The 24,811-nt window shown below is 37.4% G+C and overlaps 1 protein-coding gene across 2 annotated transcripts in view; it reads left to right on the top strand.

Annotated features, from left to right (window-relative positions):
• Window positions 1-24,811, top strand: part of nlgn1 (neuroligin 1) — a 321,721-nt gene that overhangs the window by 98,163 nt on the left and 198,747 nt on the right. The window contains exons 2-3 of one of the 2 annotated variants that reach the window (XM_032572527.1): window positions 490-549; window positions 12,695-12,847. In XM_032572527.1, the coding sequence (XP_032428418.1) occupies window positions 490-549; window positions 12,695-12,847 (213 nt within the window). The remainder of the gene's footprint in view (window positions 1-489; window positions 550-12,694; window positions 12,848-24,811) is intronic. The other variant, XM_032572528.1, reaches the window with a different exon arrangement.

Below are 24,811 nucleotides of genomic sequence, written 5' to 3'. Positions count from 1 at the left end.
GTGGAGCTGGTCATGTGCTTCTGTAGCGTGTTATGCTCTTAAAGATATTGCTTCTTTTACTGTCTGTTTCTTTTGCAGCTATGCAGATCATTTTCAATTGTTACAATTATACATCAGAAATGTTGAATATATGCTAATATATGCACTGTTTCACAGTGCCTAATGTTTTTTGATCCCATGGGTTCATCGTCAGTTAATTCTTCATTTTTACCAAAGAACTAATTTTTTTTGCTTCTTTTTTAAATTCCCTCTTTTTTTGCTCTGTAACTATCTTAAAGCAAACTTTTCTGCAACAAATTCCGACTATAAACATGTGAAACTGACAATGAGGTGGCGTTTCTGCAGTCGGAGTGAGAATTTTTCTTTAAAAAAGTGATAAAAGAATATATTCACTGAGAACCTTTCTTATCTTTTGAGAGAATCTTTTAAAGGCTGTGTGTGTTCTTGATGACCTTGTTTTCCTCCATTTTCTCCTTCTTGGTCCTATAGGTCCCCTTACAAAGAAACACACTGATGATTTAAGTGATAGTGACCGCACGGATGATGAAGGTATTTTTTCCCCCAAATGCCAATCTGATTTGCATGACAAGGGAAACCAGACTTACCCTTTCTCCTCCAATTTTTATCTTCTTTGATTTTCTTACATTTCTTGTCCTTTTTTTGAAAGTAATGGACATTTTCTTTTTGCTCTTTACTTGTAAACTCTTTTTGGGCTGAATGTGTTTTGTCCTTTTCAGCTTGATGTCTTGAAGTTTACATGTGTCCCACCATTCTTTGATATTAATACTGTAACATAAATTCTCTGCTTGGATTTGCTGTTTCCTTTACATTTTCTTTGTTTCTCTATGTTGCATCCCACCAGCAGATATAGAAATTATTAACCCCTCAGCCAGCTGTTGCCACATTTTTGCATGTTTTTTTTCCTTTTATTTGCCTAAACGTGGTTGTGTTGAGGGAACTCAGCCACTGGCTAATTTACTAACACTTAGACTTGTTCATGTTTCAGGCATCAAATCAAATGTTTCTATACAGTTTTAAGTGCTGGCTAATGATAGCATTGGTACTCCAGTTGCATCTATCAACTTCCTGATTTTAAAATTATGTAATCCTTAAACCAAAAAGAAAAAAAAAAAAAAAACATGAAACATTGCCAAATAATATAACAAAACACAAATGAAGAGAAAAACTGAAAAAATCTTAAAATAAAATCCAATAAAAATAATATTAAGTAACAGAGTAACAGATTTCCTGTGTACCATGTGTGCAAAAGGTAAAAGAGGAGAAGCTGCAGTATTTACTGAAGGTGAAGCAAACCACTTAGACCACCAACTCACACAAATATATTCCTCCAGTTCTCTCTGTGCTACTATGCTTTTAAGGAATTTCTGACTCCCTTTGTGCCACAATCTCGCCAAAGGCTTCCTGTCCAATTTCAATTTCCAACCTGAAAAAGCAATCTAAGATTGAAACAACCTGAAATGTCAACACAGCATCAGGGCATGTGCAGAACTATTGTTGAAGCTAGAAGTTTACATACATGAAATAAAAAGACACACGCACACACGCCTACTCACCCCCACGTGCACTACCCTCCCCCCACACACACCTTTTTCTGCCTGTCAGTCTGAAGTTATATCAGACCAAGCTTCTCCTGGTTAGGTCAGCTAGAATTAGCAAAACCATTTCCATTTGCTAAATTCCACAATAATGAAAGAAAGATCATGTCAGATATGTATTTATTAATGTCTTCAAAATCAGAGGTTTACATACAGGATAATTACTGTCTCTTTAAATAATAAGGGAAAGATTAGATGATGATGTCATGGCTTTGGAAACTTCTGATAGGTTAACTGATCCATGTAAGTTAATAGTATTCTAACCCGTGGATGGATTTTAAGGCCTCACCTCACTGCTTTCTGATGGGAAAGTCAGCAGAAATCATCCAAGATATTAGGAAGAGAATCATGGAGCTGCTGCAGTCTGGTTCATCCTGGGAACAATTTATCGATGCCTGAAGGCGCCTCGTTCATCTGCTCAATTATATGCAAATACAGACCTGATGGGAACGTCCAACCAGCACACTGCTCAGGAGGGAGCAGTGTGCTGGTTTGTATGCAAGGTGACATACAAACTTGACTGAGTGATGCCAGCCAGTTCAGTCTGGAGGAGTGGGCCAGAACTCCAGTAAACTAACTTCAGTCAGTCAGAAATTTTTTTTTGGATGTGTCAAATTTTTTAGTGTATGTAAACATCTGGTTTCAGCTGTATATATTGCTGGAACACATGCAGTGTTTTACTCTTTGGTGAGTTCATGCATTCATTATCTGATTCAGTCAAGCTAATGTAATGCTTTCAGGTAAAAACTGGGGGAGTGAAATATTTGCTCTGTACATGATTTTCAATCGCATCTGAAATGCATTTACATTTCATCCAAGCTGTTAATGCTGTAAAGGCATTGAGTCCAACATCAACACCTTCTATAAATTATGACAAAGACAACATGAATATAAGACTTTAGCAGTTCTCTTCTTGGTATTTAAATTGAGTGTAGAGCTCTGACTGTGTGTTTAAGCTTCACATTCTCAATAAAAAAGAAAAGGATAAGTTTAGCTTGATTGCTGCAGATAGTAACTCTGTTGTAAAATCACATCAGAAAAAAATGTCCTTGATAAAATCAGAGGAGAGTGTCATATCGCCTGAAGACTGCTGCAGTGCAGCTTTAATGACAGACAGAAGGTCTTAATAAGGCACTTCTACTGTATAATATCATGAGGCAAACAGAAGTTTCACCCAAATAAGACTCTCAACCATCCGGATCCCTTTGATTTGTGCCACCATGCTGTTTTTCTGGGAACTAGCATGCATGTCTCCTGAACCTTTCCACACACACACTAACGAGATTAGTGAGAACCACACAGATGTATGCAGTAAAATCCCAACAAGCCTCAAGTATTATCTTGATAAAGGGTGCATGCAGGAAAGCTAATCCAGTGTAACATAGAGGAAAATATGGCTGGGAAAACACACCGAACCAAAGTCTGTCAGGCCCTCTCTGATCAACTCCCAACCCCTCCACCCATTTCTCTCTACACATCATGTCTGAATACTCTTAACCTTTGACCCAATGTTGCCTTGTAGTGCAGTCAGAGAACATCCCCTGACCTCGCCGCCCTTCCTGACCAGTAAATCTTGCATTTCCCTCTGTGAAGCTGGTGTTTGTAATCCTTTTTGTGTTGAGAATAGAAACGTAACTGAGAAAGTCTCTAAAAGCTAGAGATTTGCCTCAAGCTCAAGATTTTCACCGTATAATGCTGAAGTAGTTATAAATATAGATGTCATGAACTGTAGAATTCACAAGAGCTTATGGAGCTCATAAACCCCATCATACCTTATATCCATCTTTTTTGGGTATCATATTTTGAAAGGCCAAAATTTGCAAGTAGCTGATGCAAGGCCAACGGAGACCTGAAGCCAACCCAGTGGTCATCAGATTTAGGCCTGGAAAGCTGACAGTTTAGCTGATTGAAAACACATGCCGTATTATAAACCACCTTCTCAAAAGCACAACATCCTCACAAATCTTTGATCAGTTTTAGATGAAGAAACAGTGCTCAGATTACCTGCTAAGATCAAACTAGGTGAGACAAAAAGTTTCTGTCATCTAGAAATGACTCCAAACCAAAACATTCCATCATGGCTAATGCAAAGGCTTGTTTCAGTCCTTTAAACCAGCTTCACCTTTAACCTTAAAGCATTGATTACAGACATTGTTTACTTTCCAGTAAGGAGCCTCATGGTCGATTGTCTGTAACCGTGGAAAAGCTTCTCAGTCCTCCAATGCTCAGAGCTTAAACAGAAAACACCCAGACTTTTTCTTGATTTTTGAGCACAGTTCACCCAAATGTTTACTTCACTTGTGATTATGGGTTAAGTGAATTATACTAATTATACTTATCAACCACATTAATAGAGCAGTTAGAAGTCACTAATACTGTCACTTTAATTGCTACCTGGAACAAGTAAAATTTCTTCAGAAAGTCCATTTGGTTTGAGTTTCATTATTGGCCTTCTCAACTGACACCCATCGCAAAACAGGATGTGTTCAAAATATCTGGTCAGATTCATTTGTCTACATTGCCTTATTGTTCCACAGAGCCTCACTTCATAAAAAAACAGTTTTCATTTTACATGACTGTACCATACAAAGAAATTAAAACCAAAGTAGTTCATAAAGGACCGATAAGCATTTGTTGAATTACAATAGAATAAATACACTCCATCAAACCTTAAAAAGAGTCCATGTTTTCACAGCGTTCTGAAAATCAGAACCAGTCTTTAAGTGGAGCTTCAAAATGCACAAAGGTCAAAGAGGAGCAAGAGACAAAGCAACGTAGAAAGTATTTTACTGAAAACATGTTAACTGGCACAGTTTAAAGTTTTAAATTTTGGCTAATAAAACCAAAAATGAACGTCAAGATGAACGTATGAAAAGAACCACCATTCTTCCTGTTTAAAATTAGTTTCATAATGCTTGATGGAAATCTCCCTACAGACTTGTAGGAAATCCCTCCACTTATTGGAGGGAGCATCCTTAACAAGGAGCATCGATGTTCTGGATCTCTTGGCTGTTTTTGCAAGCTTCTCTCTCCATCCATCCCCAAACGTTAACTAGGGGAAAGTTTTTAGTGTTGAAGGAAATGTGACCTCTGTTCATTAAACTCTTCTCTCACAGACACTGTCTCTGCAGTAAGCAGAGTTAGAGCCTTAATTTAGGCTGAGTATCTGCCAGTGCATTCATGAAAGCCCACCGGATCCCCTGGTTATGTGCAGGTGAAATTGCTTTGAGTCTACCACTTGAGTTATTTGTCCCATGAATCTCGTGATATTTTAAGAGATTTAAAACAACTGCCTCCCTGTGTCCAACCTCTGCAGCGATAGCGTGTAGCTGGATGTGCAGCTCAGCACTCCTGGCATGTTCAAAGGCAGCTCTCCGCTCTAGCCCTCTGGGGCTTATGATTGTGAATGCCTGGCAGAAAATGTAATGAAAGCCAGATTTATGCTCTGAATTTTAAGGATAACAGCCTTAAGACTTTGATCAGCTGTTTGAGTCCGAATGCATTTCTTTAAAAGTTTTACGCTTAACTTGTTGCTCATGTTCCTTCTTTTGAAGCACCTCTTATAACCTTTTCATGATCCAGCAGTATAAATATTAAATTCTTCTAAATTCTGTCCCAGTTTTTCAGATTGAGATCAGGAGTGCATGTTATCCAAACTGTGAAACAGGCCAGTTGCAGCTTCAATATGTGACATTACAGTACAGATTCATTAGTTATTGAGAACCTCAGCCACAGCCAGAAGACAGGATCATAGAAAGCAAAAGAAAAAAAACCTACTGCTTGTTAGTCTTGTTGGTTTGATAAGTCTTCAACATGAGCAGATGAATAGGATACTAAAGTTGTTGCCGCAGCCTGCGGGCATCTCTCAGGGTTTGCTTTGAGAAATCTAAAGCTCCCGAATCTCTTTGATCATATCCTCATACCTGAGAAAGAAAAATGCAGACTAACTATTCTCAGACAGCTCCCTCTCTCTCTTTCTCACCCAGACTTATTTCAAGAATGTCTAAATAGTTGAAGCGCTCCAAGATCGGGTCTCATTTTCACATATTTTCCTGTTTTTTTTAGCTCACCTTAAAACAATCCAGGTTGGAACGAGACTGATTTGTTTGCTTACTTATTCCTAGTTAGCTTAATTAAAAGCAGTAGTCAGTGAAAAAGAAGTAGATACAAAAGGAAAATTCAGTTAAAAACCAGACCAAGAGCAAGCAATTGTGGTATTACAATAAGTAATCAATATTTATGTGATTAGCAGTGGTTCTGGTAATCACTTTAAATACATCATTAAGTCATGTTATGAAAGATGGTGAAACCCTCCACTAACTGAATGAAGATTAATTGAAAGGTTCTGAGAATGAAGAGGCTTTAGAGGATTGTTTTTGGCTCTCTGACAGCCAATCAAAGCATGCCAGGAAGCATATAATGAATAAAAAAACCTGAAGATCTTACGGCTGGAATTTTCAAGTACATTGTGTTCTGTTGACACTGGAACTTCTTTCACTTTGTAAATCCAGGTAAATGCAGGTAAATCCATCAAATTCCCCCACAAAGCCGCTGCAGTTTTCCTTTAACCTCACCTCATTACCACTGACCTTCAGAGCAGAACAAAGGGAGGTCGTTAGAACAGCAATGCCGGATGTACAGTATCTCCCTGAGGCAGACTTTCATTTATTTTTTCAATCAGTACTTGAGAGCTCATATCTACCAAACAGAGCAGGAGGACTGCTTAGGTTATCCATACCTAATCAAAAGTTCAACATATTTACAGGAAACTTACTAAAAACCAGAAGCATTGTTTTGATTATCAAAATCCAAGACATGACAAATTGCTAAAAAATTTGAATCTGGGTGGGATCAATTAAGTTTTAATACCCACCTTATTTCTGTAACCCATGATGCTGTCTGGACACTTATCTGGAGCGTGTAAGGTTTCTTGAGGCAGAGATGTGAAAATATTCACTTTTACACTTTAAAATGAATAGCACAATCATATTTGCATTCTCTAAGCACATATACTAGAATATGTATTTGCTTCTCAAACCTCAATGCTTAGAACAAGGTGAAAAGGAAATTCAATTTAAAATTGATGTAGCATTTTCTATGCTTTTAAATCTTCTAATTGGCAATTCTACCTTGTAGTTTGAGATTGCGGTCCAGAATGGAATCTCGTAGCCGTATGAATTATGATACCAATCCTAAAATGACACACACAAAGCCAAGTTCACCATTTTCCCCCCTGGGCTTTTTGTGGACAAAATGAATGGATGCCACATTCATACAGCAGGCAAATATGTCCCATACCTGGGATTTTTTTTCCATCATCATCTGACCATGATACAATGTTTGCAAATCAGTCAGAGGTCATTTTCATATGTGGTCCTAAATCAGATAGGTACCATATTGAAAGGCAATGTCACACTTCATCCATGGTTTACGTCACAGCGTTTTGTACAGGAGGAGGTGGAAATCAGGAGCATCAAAACTAAATAACGGGTGACAGCAGCATGACTCATGTTGTGGTTGCTGCTCTAATTATGCGCTCATGTCCACTGTTGCCAGTTTCAGATGCATCTCTACACACCTGCAGAGCAACATTGCATAAGTACATCAAGCCAAGCTACACAAACATGTTCCTAGACTCTCCTTCAAAACAAAAGTCTTGGGACAACAGTATCAACAATTCTTTTGAACAGTGGATGCAAGTCAGAAAGCTGTTGGGTGCAGTTGTACACAAGTAGTAGTGTTGCACCGATTGCACTTCTCTAGCCGATCACTGATCTTTAAAAAGCCTGACCTGCCAGTTCACATTTTGGCCAATACTGTTTTATGGGGGTTTTTGTCTGAAAAGTTACTAAACATTGTTACAAATTGCTGACACTGGAGTGACTATTGTTAACCATTTACATGCAGAAGTGGCCTGGTGGGAGGGTCAGTGAGTCCTCTCTCACAGCAAAGCAACAGCACAGCATCTGATTGGATGTTGATTGGATGCTGATTTATCACCCAGCATTTTTATCGCTGCAGACCTAATAAGAAGTGGGATATATGTTTACTTTTATAAAGACAGAATCCTGTGTCTGATGTCCCTTTTTCTTCTGTTCTTGTGGGTCACTTTGGTGCTAGATCATCCGGATGGTGATCGCATTAAAACTATAATTCAAACAACCAATAAAATCTCAGCAGAAAGTTAGATTTCAATATTAAATTCACAATGTGATGTTAGCTACATGTACTGTAGATGCCACATTTGTTTTGATTTCTTTATCAGTATCTAGAAAAGAAATCTCTCCTTGCAGAAATAATCATGTGTATAAGGTGGACCAGCTGAAGGATCTAAATAATAAACAACAAGTAGAGGCAACAAGTAGGTTATCCATTTCACATTTAGGTTAGAGGAAAGAATAAAAAGAGCCATTCTCAAGATCTTCCTTCTTTTCATTTAGATGTCTTCATTGTCTTACTGACAAGGCATGAGTGTTCCAGCATTTCTGATTGGAATCACAGATTTTGTGAAAGACGGGGAGGAAATAAAAAAAAAAGTAAAAAGCATAGCAAGGGTCTAAATCATTATTTCCATGATTATAGTGATTAATAGTCATTTTAAATCCTTTAAAAGTGTAACTAATAACAATATTTAATTGTAATGTGATAATCATGCACCAGTTGTTGAAACATCACTGTTGGTTTGGTACTTCAGCATTATTACCATGGTTATCACGATCATCAGCACCAACAGTCACCAGTCTCAGAATAATAATCACAGACATATGTAATTTTGACTTCTATAAACCAGCATGGTTAGCACCATCAGCTTTGACTTAAAGCTCAAATCATGGGCCTAATTAAGTTGTCCGACAGTTTCTCATCACTCCTCCATATTGTCTATAAAATCACCATCTATAGCAGGTAACTGTAGTAACCACACTTGTGACACAACAAATGGTCATCACCATTGAAGAGAGTTGGTTGTAGTTATCGTTACAATCACTGCTGCATCAACATCAGCGTCTGTGTCTTGTTTGCTGCCATCTTCACTGTCAACATTGTTATGACTAAATTCATTTGTATAATGGCTTTAATTACACTTATCATCACCACCATAACAGCTATTATCATCCTCATTACTGTCACTCATCACTTTCATCATCAAGGCTTCACGATTTCATTACTGAGGCTCATTGTGACCAATATATAAAATTGGAGTTACACTTACCATGTCATATCGTTATCATATCCAGCTATACATTTTGATTAATATTATGACATTAGCACTATGAGTGACATGAAAATCGCCATGGTGACTCACACAAATACTGTCAGTATTTTTAATTGAAGAGTACAAACACTTAACCGTTTTCTATTACAAGTTTTTGGAATAATTTGGTGTGCTCTGTGACAAGATGCTGGATTGCAGAAAAGAAAAAAGTTACAGAGATTGATGTCAGCTACGTATGTTTATAGAAAAGGTAAAAAAGACAAATAAAACACTAACCAAGGTCACCCTTTTATCCTCTGTTTATTCCTCATTTCCCTTTGAAATGAAATCTTTATTTATTTAGAACATGAACAAATAAACAATGCAAGAGAGAAAGAAAGAAATTGGAAAAGAAGAAAAAAAATATACGTAACAAAAGGAGCAGGAAGAAGCCAATGCTTAGTAAATCCTTTCCCCAGTTGACTCGTCCAGTATGAACAATGTGCATTTCACAATGTAGAATCCAAATATGTCCATATGGCATATTTTTCCTCTATGTCACAAAAAAGTGACTTTACAAAGAATTTTTTTATGATGCAGTCCCCACCATGCTAGGAGAAAGGATATTTCTGATGCTCTGCTGCTTTGATTCAATAAAGATTTCATAGAATTAAACACCCTTGGTATCAATCAGTTCTACAGCTGTTGAGTCACCTTAATGGCAGATGTATAAGGAAGCCAAATGTGCTCCTTTCCACAATTTTCCTTCCATGTTCAGTGTGGACGCTTTAATCACACGGTGTAGGAAAACTTTCCTGAACTGAAAAGTCCTTTTTATTCAATTAGTATTTTTAATCTATAAGTAACAGTTTTTCTTGAATGGCAAATTTTTAATTCCCCATGGACTCACTGATCTCCCTCTAGCCCAAAGTTCCTCAGTGATAACACATCAGAGGCATTAACAAAGTATGTTGCTGCATGCACCAATGAAGAGAGTCAGAAAGCAAGATGAGTCGCTCATTTCTGGGCAGCAGAAGATGAAAGTGACTCCATGTTTTGAGCGTCACTTTTTCAGAATATTGTTGGATCTCCACAAATCATGCCATCCTTTCTGCTTGCAACTTGGTTTATATCAGAGCCTTGTCAGGGACTCCAACTTCCCATTACAAACACTTTTGCTTTTAATCTTCTTGATGATTTGTGTCTGTTAGAAACTGAAAGTTGTAAAACTTATGATGACTCAATAAATAGCAGTATATTGGTTTCCTTTCACTCTGTACTCAATTAAAAAACCTTTAACCTTCAGAAACTAGTATCAGCGGTACATAGTCACACATCTGCGGGTGATTCACACCTACTGTTTCACTATGTCACTTTGCTTACTTTGTGGAACAAGCCATTGCAAAAAATGCAAAATGTTTCATTTTATTGAAAAAGTAGAAAGACAAAAACTATCAACAAATCAAAGTCCATCCATCCATCCATCCATCCATCCATCCATCCATCCATCCATCCATCCATCCATCCATCCGTTTTCTAACACCCTTGTCCCCGGTGGGGTCGGGAGGTGCTGGTGCCTATCTCCAGCTAATGTTCCGGGCGAGAGGAGGGGTACACCCTGGACAGATCGCCAGTCTGTCGCAGGACAGGACACACAACCATGCACACACACACTCACACTTAGGGAGAATTTAGAAAAACCAATTAACCTGACAGTCATGTTTTTGGAAAGAACTAAGCATAAAGCACTACTAATAAACACTTGTTCTGCTAATACTAAAGCACTACACCAACAAGTTATTAGCGGATTAGCTAAATTATTTTTGCCCTTGACAGACTACGACGTTCAAAAACAAATTTAGTTTTGACACCATAATTAGCATGTTCTGTAATGTCCTTAGATGTTGTATTCATGTTTATATCTTGTTCTTTAGTGTCCTTGTTTTATTTTGTTCCAGCATGTTTCTTGTTTGAAATGAAGCACAAAAGTAAAAGGAACTGCTGCATCATCACTTCAAAATATGAGCATGACTATAAGCATCCAACTACTTGAAGAATTCTTAATAGCTGATAACCAAAACTTCAACACAGATAATGAACTTCATTCAACTGAAAGTTTACAAAACAGCCAAATATATTAACTCTTTCGTATCTACTTGGAGCAATTAAATCATTAGAAGCTATGTGTTCTAAATATGTTCAAACTTAGCAAGAAATGTTAAAGTGGGAAATGAAAAATTACTGCATGTTAAGACACATCAAGTCAATGTAATTATATCAAAGTTCAGAAAGCCACAATTTAAAAGCCAAAGTCATAAAATAAGATTTAAATAATTGCCATGGAAACAGGGTAGCATATTCTAATTTAGCTCACTGTTAAAAACTAAAACACTCACTGACACTCAAAAAGAACCCTGGGAGGAATGGTCCAGTTTGGCCTCAATGTTATATACTGTATAAGGAAACAAACAATATAGTATACATCATGCTTTTATTAGCAACCCACAAACTGAGATCAAGCGGTACAGGCAGTCATACACATCCTGTAAGTTTCTTGTAAAAGACAAATCCAACCTGCTTAATCGGCACAGACTGAACATGCTACTGGTTCACCTGTGAAAGAATCCTGCTGTCATTGTTGACCTGCCAACTGTTTGAAGTTAAAATTCAGCCATGACAAATAGATCATTACCAAACAAATACTTGTATGGTAAAGATTAGCATATTTTCCATATGCCTGCGGTTCTGTGGTTAGCCCTAAACTTCCCTACTGGCTTCATTTGTTTTTATATCTTTGTTTATAACAAGTGTAGTTTTCTTGTATTTGAATGTAAATATTTTTAGAACATAGGACAGACCATTTATACCCTAATCAGCATACTTCCTTTTTACAATGACTGTACATAACTATTGTTGTGCTGCGGTTAACAAATTATGTCCATCTAGACCCATTTCTTTTGGGTTCTTAATTATTATTTTATTTTTTTATTGAGATAAGATTTTGTTTAAATTCTGTGATAAGGAAAGTGAGAGGATAACTACTTAAATGCAGTACAAGGACTACACTTTTTTTGTTTTTAGTGTCGTTTGAACAAACACTCAGATGGAGCTGCAATTTATTTCTTTTAGTTTAGTACCATCTTCATTTTATGACATAAATGACTAACAGAGCATTCTAGAAATTATTTAACTCTAAATAAACTTTCAGACTTAAGTTTGGTCATATTAGCAAAACCTTTGATTTATTTAAACAGAAAGGTGTCTTATTTAACTTCTAATTAGTCCTGTTTGCCTCTAGTGAAATCAAGTGCTTGTGTGTTTCAGAACTGTAACTTAAAGGCAAATATTTCTCTACAGCTGAACAGATAAATAAAGCAATTACCTGATGGCAAATTTACATCTCAATGACCTAATTTTTTTTTTTTTTTTTTTTTTTTTTTTTTAGAAAAGGCCGAATCTATCGTTGTATTTACTAGCCAATTTTTCTGCTGATTAATTGCTCAGTTTCTGTATCAGCTTGATATGACAGGTCAGATTGCCACTCCTGCCTGTTGACAGCTGATTTCCTGGAGTTTAATCAAGACTCATCGCTTTATTCTGTTTCATTAACACAGAGAGTATGTGAAATTTAAAATGGTTCACAAAATAAATCCCCATTTACCAGTCAACACAGTCCAATCCTTTGAATGAAAAAAAAAAATCAATTTGATGCCTGAAGCTAACAAGGTCTTCATATTTAAAAGCCAGTGTGCCAGCACAATTCTGGAAAAAAAACTAAGAGGTAGCCAAAGTCTACTAGAGAATTAAAATTTTATCACTGTCTGTCACCTTCAATCTGTCATCTAATCAGTCCTTCTGCATGTTCCACCTCCTCTTCTTCCTCCAGATATAAGGGAGAGTGGAAGCCCCAAGCCGGTGATGGTTTTTATCCACGGGGGTTCTTACATGGAAGGGACTGGAAATATGTTTGACGGCAGCATCCTAGCCAGCTATGGGAACGTCATCGTTATTACAGTCAACTACCGCCTGGGCGTCCTAGGTAAGAATCCTTCTGTTTCATATGTTGCAAGCAACTGGACTTTATTTGTTTCTTTGCTTCTTTGTTTCTTTCTGTTTTTCTTTCTTTCCTTCGTTCTTTCTGTATATCTTTCTTTCGTGGTTGAACAAACATAGCGTTGCTTTCTGGCTTGAACTGGGAGTACTCAGGCAGTTTTTGCTTCACTCTGCTGTAATCTGATCTGTGGCTGGTGTCGGCTCTCTTTTCCTTTCCCATTGTGAAGAAGACTCTGAAAGGTTGCTTTAAGACGGTTGCTATGTTGAGGTATTTCATCTGACAGACGAAAACCGCAGAAGATTGTCAAGCATGTCTGTGGTTGGATGAGTCCACGCCATTGAAAGGTTTGTGGGCATGAGGCCATCAGGGCATGTTTTCCGTTGATTCAGTTTGAAGACATTCCTGGGTTTCTGATCCCCAGCAGATGATGATTAGACAAGGCTTAGTCATACACACATAGAGAGTGAAGTTGATGCTGATTTGTGTTACTCTGTGTTGGATGCACTTTTTTTTTATTTTCACTCCAATTGACATAAATGTGACATATGTTTTTCAGTGTAAATATTGAAAGTTTGAAAAATATGGACTCACAGAGTAAATCATCTCAAGTTTCATGACCCTCTTTTTTGTTCTCCAGTCAACAGTGTTTGATCAATACTGGGACAATCAATTCTCCCTTTTCTCTGCTCTCCATTGTATCTTGTCATCAGTTGTATTCATAATTCCTTCTTCTTCCAGAGGGCAGGTATGTATCGCATAGTTGATGAAAACACAACTTTCACCGACTCTAAAGCAGATCATACTGCGGTTTGTTTGAATGAGAGGAAATGATCGCATTTTCATATTGTTTGGTTACTACGGTTTCAGGTTTTTCTGATTAAACTAGACTGGATTAGTGATTGAGGGCAATACTCACCTTTCATTCCAATGAAAATCTGTCTCTGCATATTTGTCTCTATTTGTAGATGTATGTGTGAAAGTGAAGAATGAGCATAGACATGGCCCATTCCTTCCAAAGCAAATAAGCAAAATATGAGTCAAATATTAATGCTGTCTGCAGTAGTCTACACTGTCTAGTGTTATTTGAATCATTCAGATTGATTGCTTTTATATGATTTATTTATTCACTCTGCCGGCATACTCTAATCAGAACTGATAGGAATACTGTTGCTACACATATAGACTAATAAAAAAGACGATTCACTGGCATGAGGTTTATAAAATGTATAGGATTTTGTTTTTGTTCATATTTTTTAGTTATTCAAGTTAGAGTATTCTATGTTCCTTAGTCCTTAATAGATCAGTTTTGTTTCTGTTCAGTTCTTTTACTTTTTCTCCTTATGTCTTTGTCTCTATAGTTTATTTTTCTTTAGTGTTAGAATTATTTTCTGCTCCCCTGTGTTTTCTCCCCTGCTATCTTTTGTCACTTTTTCCTCCTCCCCTGTGTAATCTTCCCTGTGCCCTTCTCTCCCCCCCTCCAATTTACCTAAACTTTCTCCAACTACTCTCACCTGCAACCTATTAGCTCATCAGTCAGCTCTATTGTTCCCACACTCTACCTCCCAATATTTAAGGCTCTCTGTCTCTATCACTAGTTGCCAGTTTGTCTTGTTGTTTCTCTTGTCATGTCTACTTGGTAATTTTCTCATCTTTACGTTTCCTCATGATCCCCCCATGTCTCCAGTTTGACTTTGTTTTTGGATTTTTCTGTTTCTGTGGACTTTCACATTTTGTAAGTTTTATTATTATTATTATTTTTTTGCCTTAAAGGATCAGTACCACCTGGTGACTTTAGACTGCTGCTTTTGGGTTGACCATCCTCAACACAAAACATGACACTGAGACTTTCTGTGGAACCAGTTTTCAATATAGAAGTTAGTGTGTCCAATAAAATTATGAAACTTTCAGACCCAATTCATTAGATTTTTTCTTTTTTTTTTTGCTCATCATGTCAAAGGCATTTTTTCCCAAGTCAGAAACCAGAAATCTAGTCATTATGAAAGATAAATAATACTAGCCCTAGGATGAATCCCTGAGGGACTCTTTATTGCAGATTGGGTTTATCAGAATCGCAATGCTTAACAGAAGCAGTTTCCTACTGTATTAACATCAGTGATACAGTGATAGAAGTCATATAATTGAATCTTTGCTAGAATAACCCATTGAGAAACTATTTTAAAAGCTTTAAAGAGAATACTTCATGAAAACCATCCATACAGAACTATACTGATCATATATAACTGACTTTTTTCTTGGAACTTCCACCTGGAAGTGGAAGTTTGTTGAAAGTTCTTCCAAGGAACCTCCACAGTTCCTTGGAAGAAAACATTTGTGTTTTAAAACAGAATAAATCTAGTCAAAACATTAACCTTTCACATTTTATTTCCAACCTGCCTTCCTTCCACTCCACCCTTAATTCTCTTCCCGTTTTCCTTTTGCTCTGATGTCCAAGTTGGAAATGGTTCCAGGCCTAATAGTGTTGGAAAAAACTGTCTTCTTGCTGGTTAACATGATGTCACTCCTTAGATTAGACTGTGTGCATGTTTACCCTCTTGGCGGTGGAAGAAGAGTGTGTTACTTTATCTTACCAAACCTTCTATCTTGTGTGTGTGCGTGTGAATGGGTGGGTGCTCTTTGGGGCTGGAGCTCGGCTGAAGACTGCAGCTGAAAGCTGAATTGTACTTTCTGATTAATCTGTAAAGCTACACTTGCACTAAGCATCAGTTATAGTGCAGCCAAAATTTTAATAATCAAGGTACTCGAACATTTGATGAATTGTTACAGCCTTAATGATAACTTTCTCTATAACTCACATATGAATGAGCATGTTAGAGCTAAAAAATGTCAAAGATATTTTTGGATTTGTATTCCAACTCAATGCTGACCACCTGAACAGCTGCTACAGATCAGAGAAACTACTTTATTCTGGCCAACGAGGTAAACCTTCACTGTGGCCACTCTAATATGGCCACCATTGAAATAAGGTGAAATGTGATTAACTTGGGTAAGATTTAATTCCTTGATGTTACTTCAAACATTTTTAAGGCAAAATAAATGGAACATTAAACACAGGCTCAGAACTTCTTAATTTCACACTCATATGTATGTCCTAACAGAGCAAGCCAGCAAACTGGCTGATGTACTTTTTAAATGGATGACAGAGTTGAAAGACTCACTTTAATAACTTGCATACAACACCTCACACACGCACACACACCCATACACACACAGTTCCACCAGACTAGTGGCAGCAGCAAACACCTGGTGACACTGCACATCTGCTGAGCTCCTAAGAACCATTGTAAATGGCATCACAGAGAAGCATTGCTATGATGGCGTACTGAAGGGGATGTCGGAGCTTCTTAAAGAGACAGATGCCATTTTCAAGGTTTCAAATTTTAAAGTTAAATTTATTTTAAGTTATTTTTTGTACATATAACATTTTTAAAACAACTGAAGGTAACGTAGTTACTTGATTGTGCTATGAAATTAGACTTTGTGCCTGGAAGATACATAGATCCTCTTTGGTTGAAAATTTGTTCAGTTGGTTGATATGGTTTATAAAACATGCTGCATGCTGTCCTAAACTCCATGAGAAAATACATTTACTTGAAGGTTACGTCTAAACCACAGGATCATATAAAGTTTTTGTGGACCTCAAAAGGACACAATTGAGACACAAACTATGAGATGTGCATTTGACCTTACCTGGCCCACTACAACCTGTTTGCTGGAGTCTGTTGCTTTACTGACAGACCAGCCTCTTTTCCTCACTCCAGTGGTTTTCCTGCTCCTCCTTGTGGGTTTGTGTGCAAGAGTGAGCACTTTCCAGAAGCCATTAATGTCTTTAAATATGTAGAGCTGCTGACACAAAGCTGTATTTATTAGTAAAGAGCCTTGGCTACAATGGATTTGGCCATGGGGCACATTTATAGTATTTTAAAGTTGGTGTGTGAGTGTGTGTGTGCAGAAGCACGTTTCTTCAGGAATTTCTCTGTTGTGCCGATCGGGTAATAATGAAACACATGCTGTATTGCTGTCAAAGTGCCATTAAAAAGTGGCAAGTATTTATTGTTCATGTCATCTGCATCACTTTTGGTCTGCTCTCAGCTGGAGGCTCACATTAATCTGGTTTATACAAATAATCAGGTACTAACCACATTCAGGCTGTATTAACTACAAACAAATGAAATTGTTTATTATTTATGTCCAACCTGAATGAAAATTGCCAGAAAAGTGGCACGATAATACTGGCTTTGCTCATAGTGCTGCTATAAATGAAGGGTTTCTCCATGGTGATTTGATGCAGGGCATCTAGAAAGCAAGGCTGTGCCTTTAAGGCTGGGCCCTCACAGTGTTGAGTTTGTTTTAGCCTGGCCAAAACCTTTAATCATGCTGATTGATGAGGTGCATTTCCCTGACTCAAACCTTCTCCAAATACCTCTTCCATTCCAGCCATATATCAGCCTTTGAGCCAATTCATCAAGCCTTTGATTGTTTTAAGATATACCTGGCCAGTAAAATATCCATTTCTCTGCATGGCATGGCTCCTCTAGCTCTGCCCTCTTTACAGTCCTGGGATCGCCATAGAAACCTTCGAGGGGGGGATGGGGATGCAGTTGGAGATTGATGTTTTAAAGAGTATTTTCTGAATTACTTTAAAGTAATTATTCATGTTTAATGAGAGGAAAACAATACCTAGTAATGAGTCTTTGTTTTAAGAGGACTTGGTAGAAAGAAATTAAAAACACATTGAGTGAAAATGAATTCCAAAAACATCCTATTTTTAAAGACCAGCAATGTGTGTGACAAAACTAACATATAGCTACTAAAGGCAGTTGTGTTGAACCTGGGGGTTTCCCAAGCCCCCCAGAGTGGAGCTTGGGAACAACAACCACCCACCCACCTACGGCTGAATTCTACTAAGACTTGAGACCCCCTCATCAGATGCATATAATTGCCTTTTGTAACAGTTCAAACACCAAATATGCCTCAATCTGCATTAATCCACACACTTCAGACTGTCATTACGCTACAACAGAAGCTAACATTCAAGCTGTTTCTTATCTCTGCTGCAGTATAGCAAAGGGAAGGGTGCTTCTGGATTGGGTGCTTCAGAAACAACATCCAATAGCATGTCCATTAGCATTGCTCCTATATTTTACCTCACCAAGCTGCATTTTCTCTCAGATGTTTTCTGAGGGATGTTTGCTCTCAGATGGTTTATGATTTAGTAGATGATTTATGCTCTACTAAAATCATCTGATGAATTGTTCATGAATAATTTAGTTGACTTCCACTAAAGGAATCTGCAAATAGGTGAATCCACAAATACTAAGTCACAAACAGGGGCTGGTCCACTGTGGTTTGTTAATTTACTTATACAGACCCATTTAATGAATTAGAATATTGCTGAAAAGCCAATTTATTTCAGGAACTTTGTCACTAAGTGAAACACATATATTAGTTACACATAGATGGATGCCTGAAAGCCTTGATTTCTGTTAATTAAGAGGATTTTCCACTTAGAGGATTTAAGTTTTTACACGGGACCAACAAAAAAATATTTAATACAGAAATCCAGCCTTGACACCTGCTTAAAGGTTATTTTCAAAAAGTATTTTTATTTGGACAAACAAGACTCATCGAGACATATTCTAATTTATTAAATATCACTGTAAATGCTGTCTGAAATATGATGTATAAGACAAACTTACCTTCTCTGTCAGTTATTTCATATTTAATGCAGCCAAGGTGTCATGTTTCCTACTTACATTGGTTTACTAATAGCCAAATTTTCATGCTATACATTTCATACACTTTGTACATAGTTTATTTAAATACTTACCTTCATTTCTGCTTGACAGAAAAACCCCTTTCTGACTTAATATAAGTAAAGTCAGGCAGTAAAGAGTTAGTTAAACAATGCTTCAGGTTTTCATCTATTGAGACCTGGCACTCACAGTGATTAAACATTTTTTTTGTTTCTTCTATTATGGTGTTCACTTTGGCCTGCTGCATCAAATTTAAATCATAACTGGAGGACAGGCATCAGCTATCTGATGCAAACAAAGTGCTCACACCTGTACCATTTGATGGACCAGATTGCACTAGCATGTGACCGGGACTTTCCGTGTATAACAATCTGACAAAGAGGAGACAGCTGGCATTAAACATGTGTTAAAACTACGTGGAATGCGATGCTAACGGATGGTTCAAATGCATCCGTTAGCATTTGAACCATCCATCAGTGCATGCTGAGACATCTCAGCATGCACTGAGATGTCTCACAGTGCATGCTTCATGTCCTCATAGCAGAAAGCAAGTCTGAGTGTGATTTCTCCATTTGAGTGCTATTTGTAATAGTTTCCTGCTCCCCCTGCCCTTTCAATGCGATAAACAGTAAAAACTAAATTTTCATTATTTAACTCATGTATTGTTTTCAGCTTGTGTGCCCACAATCTTTTCTAAATTATGAATATGTGTGCTTGTTTGAGGAGCATTACCTCTGACACAGGCCTTATCCTCATTACTTTCTTTTTGAAAATATTACTCACTTCCTTGCTTACTGTCATATATTTTCCCTCTATTTCTCTCTACTCTGTAATTGTGTTTCTTATTTGGTGCTTGCTTTGACCTGCTGCTTGGATGTTTGGGGCTGTTACTTTCATGCTGATTAATTCCTTTCTTCCTGAAACAAATACCCTAATGATTTACTTTCAATGCTCTGTGCTCATAACTGTGTCCCCTCTTTACTTACTTGCAAAATGTTGCATGCAAAAACAAAAAACATCTAGAAACAATTAATTTCACAACTATGTGAGGAGGCCAGCGACTCCAATGAGGCACCAGTGTATATTTACAAATAGCAATCAAAAAAATTGCATAACTTTTTAAAGATGTCCATAAGTAAATTACGGCTCCTACTAATGATTATTTTTGGATTTGATTATTTGGATGACTAATTAATTAATCAGACATAAAATTGGCATGTTTTGTGGATTTTTCATTTAATCATTTAAGCCTTTTCATATAATATTAGAAATACATAACAAATATGTAAATAAATAATTCAATTTCTTTTTAAATAAGAGAATAAACGTTTTATTGCCTAAATGCCCTCACAGCATTCCTTTAGTGAACACTTGATTATTTGTAGCAAAGGATGCATCTGCAGCTAAAAAAATACTTCTAAGATTTACATGATTTACACATCATTAAAAGGTGCTAATTATTTTGAACTATGATACTTGTTTAATCTTAAATGCTATTTTTTTTTTAGTCTTTATACTCTAGTTCAGTGATTCCCAAAGTAGGTCCTCAAGGCACTGACCTGCCTTGCTTCAACACACCTCATTCAGATGACTGCAATTCAGCAAAATCCTGTTAATCAGCCATCAACTGAAACCATGTATGCTGAAGCAGGAGAATACCTAAAACATGCAGTGCAGTGTCCCCTGAGGGCCAGGGTTACAAACTTTTCTTTAGTTAACGATTAACTAGTTGATGATTATTTCAATGATTCATCTCAATTAATCTGATTAATTGTTTCAGCCCTGTAGAACCTTGTTTGTTTTAAGCAGTTGAGCTAATATTTCTGGCCATATTTTGTCTGGGATCTGGTATTTTTCCGAGTTTGGATCCCGGGGCTTTTTGTGGTAGGCTCTAAAATGTGTGTGCTTGCGTTGAATGAATCACCCGTTTACCTTTAGATCTCAGTGTCCCCTGCTCTACAACATTTTATCTGAACTGTAGAGAAAAGCTAGCCTTGATCAGTAAGCTAGCTGTTTAGAGATGCTCTGCTGTTTGTAATACTTTCCTTCTCACTCTGCGTCCCGGCCGGAGCCAAACTGAAGAACATTTTTCAACACTTCTTTTGTTTTGTTTTTTTCTTTTGTGCATCAAAGGACAGAGGCCTAACAAGATAATGTCTGAAAAGTCCAAATATGTCGTATCAGGCTGTTCCTATGGCAAACAGCCATGTAGTAGGAGCTTGTTTAGAACTATCAGGCTAGGAAACAGCATAATCAAAACTTTTCCATCAGCCTGTGTTGAGTTTCTAATATTGTCTCAAACATAAGAACATTTAGTATATCCACAGAATTTCAGTACTGTGGTTGTATAGTTATTGCTATGCATGGCCAGAGACTGGCCAAATAAGCATTTTATAGCTATTTTCTATTCGTTTTCCTGCATCCTCTGTTGGGGAAATGGCAGACATCTTCTTGGCTCAGCTGTGCCATCCTGCCATTCTCTACTGAACCAAAGCTTTTCCCTCTATCCTCACTTTTTAATTTGGCATTTAACTTACAACATTATCACCTATTCAGTGAGTGGGCGGGTAAGCTAGAGGACCTTAACCACACTAATGGTGATCTGGCAACGGAACGCTTGGCAGCGTTGGGCTAACTGCAGCTTTGCCGACTGGATTCATCTGGCAACAGCTGACTATCTGGACATGCTGGCTGAAACCTTTTCACATCAGAACTTAGTCCACCATTATGCCTTAGTACACCATTATATAACATAAAGACTCTTGTTTATTTAGAATATTAATGCCCAGAGTCACTCTGAGCTTCCAATACCAAAGCTTTTAAAGAAGTTGTCCAAACATTGATCAAATACTACATCTTTCTAGTTTTATTCAGATTCTTTTGTCTGGACACCTTAAGCCAGGGCTTCAAAAATATTTAGTTTAAGATTAAAGCCTTTTATATTAAGTTGTTGCATTTAATTTACCCACAATCAAGTAACATACTTACACTTGATTGTGGGTATAGGGAGATTATGTAAATTCAACTTTTGTCAGCTGTTGTAATGTCATTTCTTCATCAAATCCATGATTAGTTGTAACAAATAATTTTATTTGAAAAATACTTATTTTAGCTGTAAAAACAATACTGTAAAAATGTTGCAGATGGTTTAGCTTTTATGAATTGAAATAAAATATTGTCATGACATACATAGGCATGTTGCTTACGCTGCAATGCATTCTGGGTAAATGATGTTTGCTATGTCCAGCTGCGCTAGTTCCATCCAGCCAAAACAGCGATGAGTAATGCTAAGCTTTTTCAATTTGAACCAGAACATGTTGAAATTGATGGGAATGTAGAAATCACAAGAGGTAATAAAGATAAGTACCAAAGAGAGGAAAGAGTTTCTGCTGCTGCTGCAACCTTCAGCTGCATGAATGAAACAGATCGGACTGTGTGATCCTTGAGTAGTTAACATGCCTGTATCAGGTCAGATTTTCAGTCTGATGTTGGGTTCATGTCTTCACATAAAGCAATAGCAAAAGCTTTGCTATCATTTAAAAGAGTTTCCAGTGCTTCCTGTCTCTGATGTTTCTCCCAGCATCTTGTTGCATGTCATTTGTTTTTAGCTTGTTAGATTCTTCTTCAGTTTTGCTCATACAAATAACTCAAAGTCTTATGGAGAGAAATGTTGAGGGCACAAATATAGGTCCTTCGCAAGTTGTGTTCGGCACTTCACTGTTTTTTTTGTAATTTTTTTTATTACAGCCAACAGCAACGTAGTGTGTCACTGTCTAAATTTACACCAGTCAAATGGAATTTGATGACAAATAATCCAGGTAAAGTTAACTTTCCTGTGCTGACTCTGTAGCTTCCAGGACAGAATGGACCCATCAACCTACCACGCATTAAACAGGTGAAAAAATGGCATACTCCATGAGTGAAAAATATAACAAAAGATATTACATTTTTGAAGTAATTATGAATTTTTACACATCACAAACCACAATTTTTCAGGTAGTATGAAAATTACAACATAATTAGGCCAACATGTTTAACTAATTGTGCATCCCTTTAACACCTCCTCATTTAAAGCACTGCTTATTACCACAAAGTTCCTCATTAGAGCTGCAGTCTGCCGATGAGTATCTCACTCACAGAACACCCCTCTCACAGCTCTCCCTCTGAGCTCCTCCAGACTAGCGGCAGGAACAATTAGCAAACACCTGGTGGAACTGTGCATCTGCTGGGCTCCTAAGAACAGTTGTAAACAGCATAGCAGGAAACCATCGTTGTTATAAAGTGTTGAAGGGACAGTGTCTCTATCTGTAGGACATTCTTAAAGAGACAGAGGCCAATTTCAAGTCAAACTCCTTTCAAGTTATTTATGATATACACAGCATTTTCATAACTGGCAGTAACTTGATAGTTACTTGATTGTGCTATGAAATGGTACTATGTGTCTAGAAAATACATAATACTGCCCCATTTCATTTTAAAATCTATTTGAATTTATAATCAATACAGCTATTCAAAAAACTGGCATCCTGCTAACACTGGGGATCAGTTGATGTTGTTATGGTTGCATCAAAAATCCTGTCCTGCTACTTTCAAACTGGTGGGGCTCTGAGAGGCCAACTGATTGCAAGAGCCTGGAACAGAGCTGATTATCCTGGTAGGAGGCCAGTGGGGCACGTGGAAAGATGGGTTAAGAGACAAAAAAATAACTTCCATCCCCCTAAATCCAACTGTAGACACCTCGATGTAAACAGCGTGAGCGGATACCCATTTGCAGAACCCCTGGTGATGTTGTTATTTATTGATCAAAGCCTTTCCTTTGGCTTGCTTCTGACTGGAAGCTTGAGCCAAGGGTTGTAAGCTTATGTTCATGTCTGCATGTGTGTAATGAGGCTAATACAGCAGAGGTATATATGCGAGCACAATCAAAGTGTGTGGTGTAGTTCCCACCACGGCATACTGCATACACAGAGATGTGTACCAGTCATAGTTTCAGTTCCTTGTAATAGTTATTCATTCCTTTGTAATTTTCAAAGCCTGTTTTAGATTTTTGCATGGTCTGAGGCATTTGCTGTAAGTGTGGTGCAGACGTGTTCTGCCTCTCAGGTTGTCAGTCTTTCCACAGTCCTGAGGGAACTCCACAGACTATCTACCAGCACTGAATAAAACCATCGCCAACAAGCTATAAAGAAGACAAAGAGACCGAGGGACAGAACGATGAAGAGAAAATGTGATTTAAGACACAATGGGGGTTGTCCGCCCGGCACGACAAAAGCCATCTGATTGGTTATCAGTGTGAGTCACAAATCTACCAATGCCATATTTTTAGAGGTCAGACATCAGGCAACAGGAGAGGGAAGAGGGAACAGCATGGCGCTTCATGTAGCTGAGAACATGTCAGAGTTCTTCTGTCATCTTGGTCAATAACTGGCTAATAATATATACCGACATCCTGTTTAACCTGTAGTTTGCTTTCATTCTAGTTACCATTTTCTCATAGATTTTCCTGTCTGTTATTTGAGACATTTTTGTCTGCGGAATGGATGTCCTGGCATCAGTTTTAATGAGCAGTTCTGTTGATTTCAACAATGTGTCAGCTTTAGGTGTCATCCTGCTGAGCAGAGTGTCCTTCATGTTGTATCCCTGAAAGCGCACGTTGCCGAGGTCGTTGTGATGGATGAGCATGAAGCAAGCACATCTGACTTTCACAAAGGAGACTGAACATGCAATAAATATTTGCCTTGTAAAATGCTGCGGTACTTACTCCAACCTTACCCAAAAGGCATTTTTAATGCAAAACTACTGCTGTCAAAACATTGTTTTAGTGTCATCCTTATTTGACTTTGAACATGCATAATAACATATGCTAATATCAGAAACAGGAGGGATTTTTCAAATCAACTTTTCAGAAATGAAAATACCATAATAAAATGCAAATATGTAATTTATTCACATCACAGTTATCTTTTCAAAATCAAAAAGAAAGATGTATATTAGAGAGCTTAATTATTATAAATCCTAGTTCACATGTCAGGATTTTTGGTCCTGATACTACCCTTCAGACAATCATAGAAGGTTCAGCGTTTTAAGATTATTGCTTAAGAAAATTATAGCTGATCATCCTGCTGTGTGTGGTGTGTTAAGACTGGTCCGGTCAGTAAAATCTAAAATCTGGGAT

Source organism: Xiphophorus hellerii, chromosome 9, assembly GCF_003331165.1.
Source record: "Xiphophorus hellerii strain 12219 chromosome 9, Xiphophorus_hellerii-4.1, whole genome shotgun sequence".
NCBI classification, from domain to species: Eukaryota; Metazoa; Chordata; class Actinopteri; order Cyprinodontiformes; family Poeciliidae; genus Xiphophorus; species Xiphophorus hellerii.
This window is presented reverse-complemented; position numbering and strand designations above follow the sequence as displayed.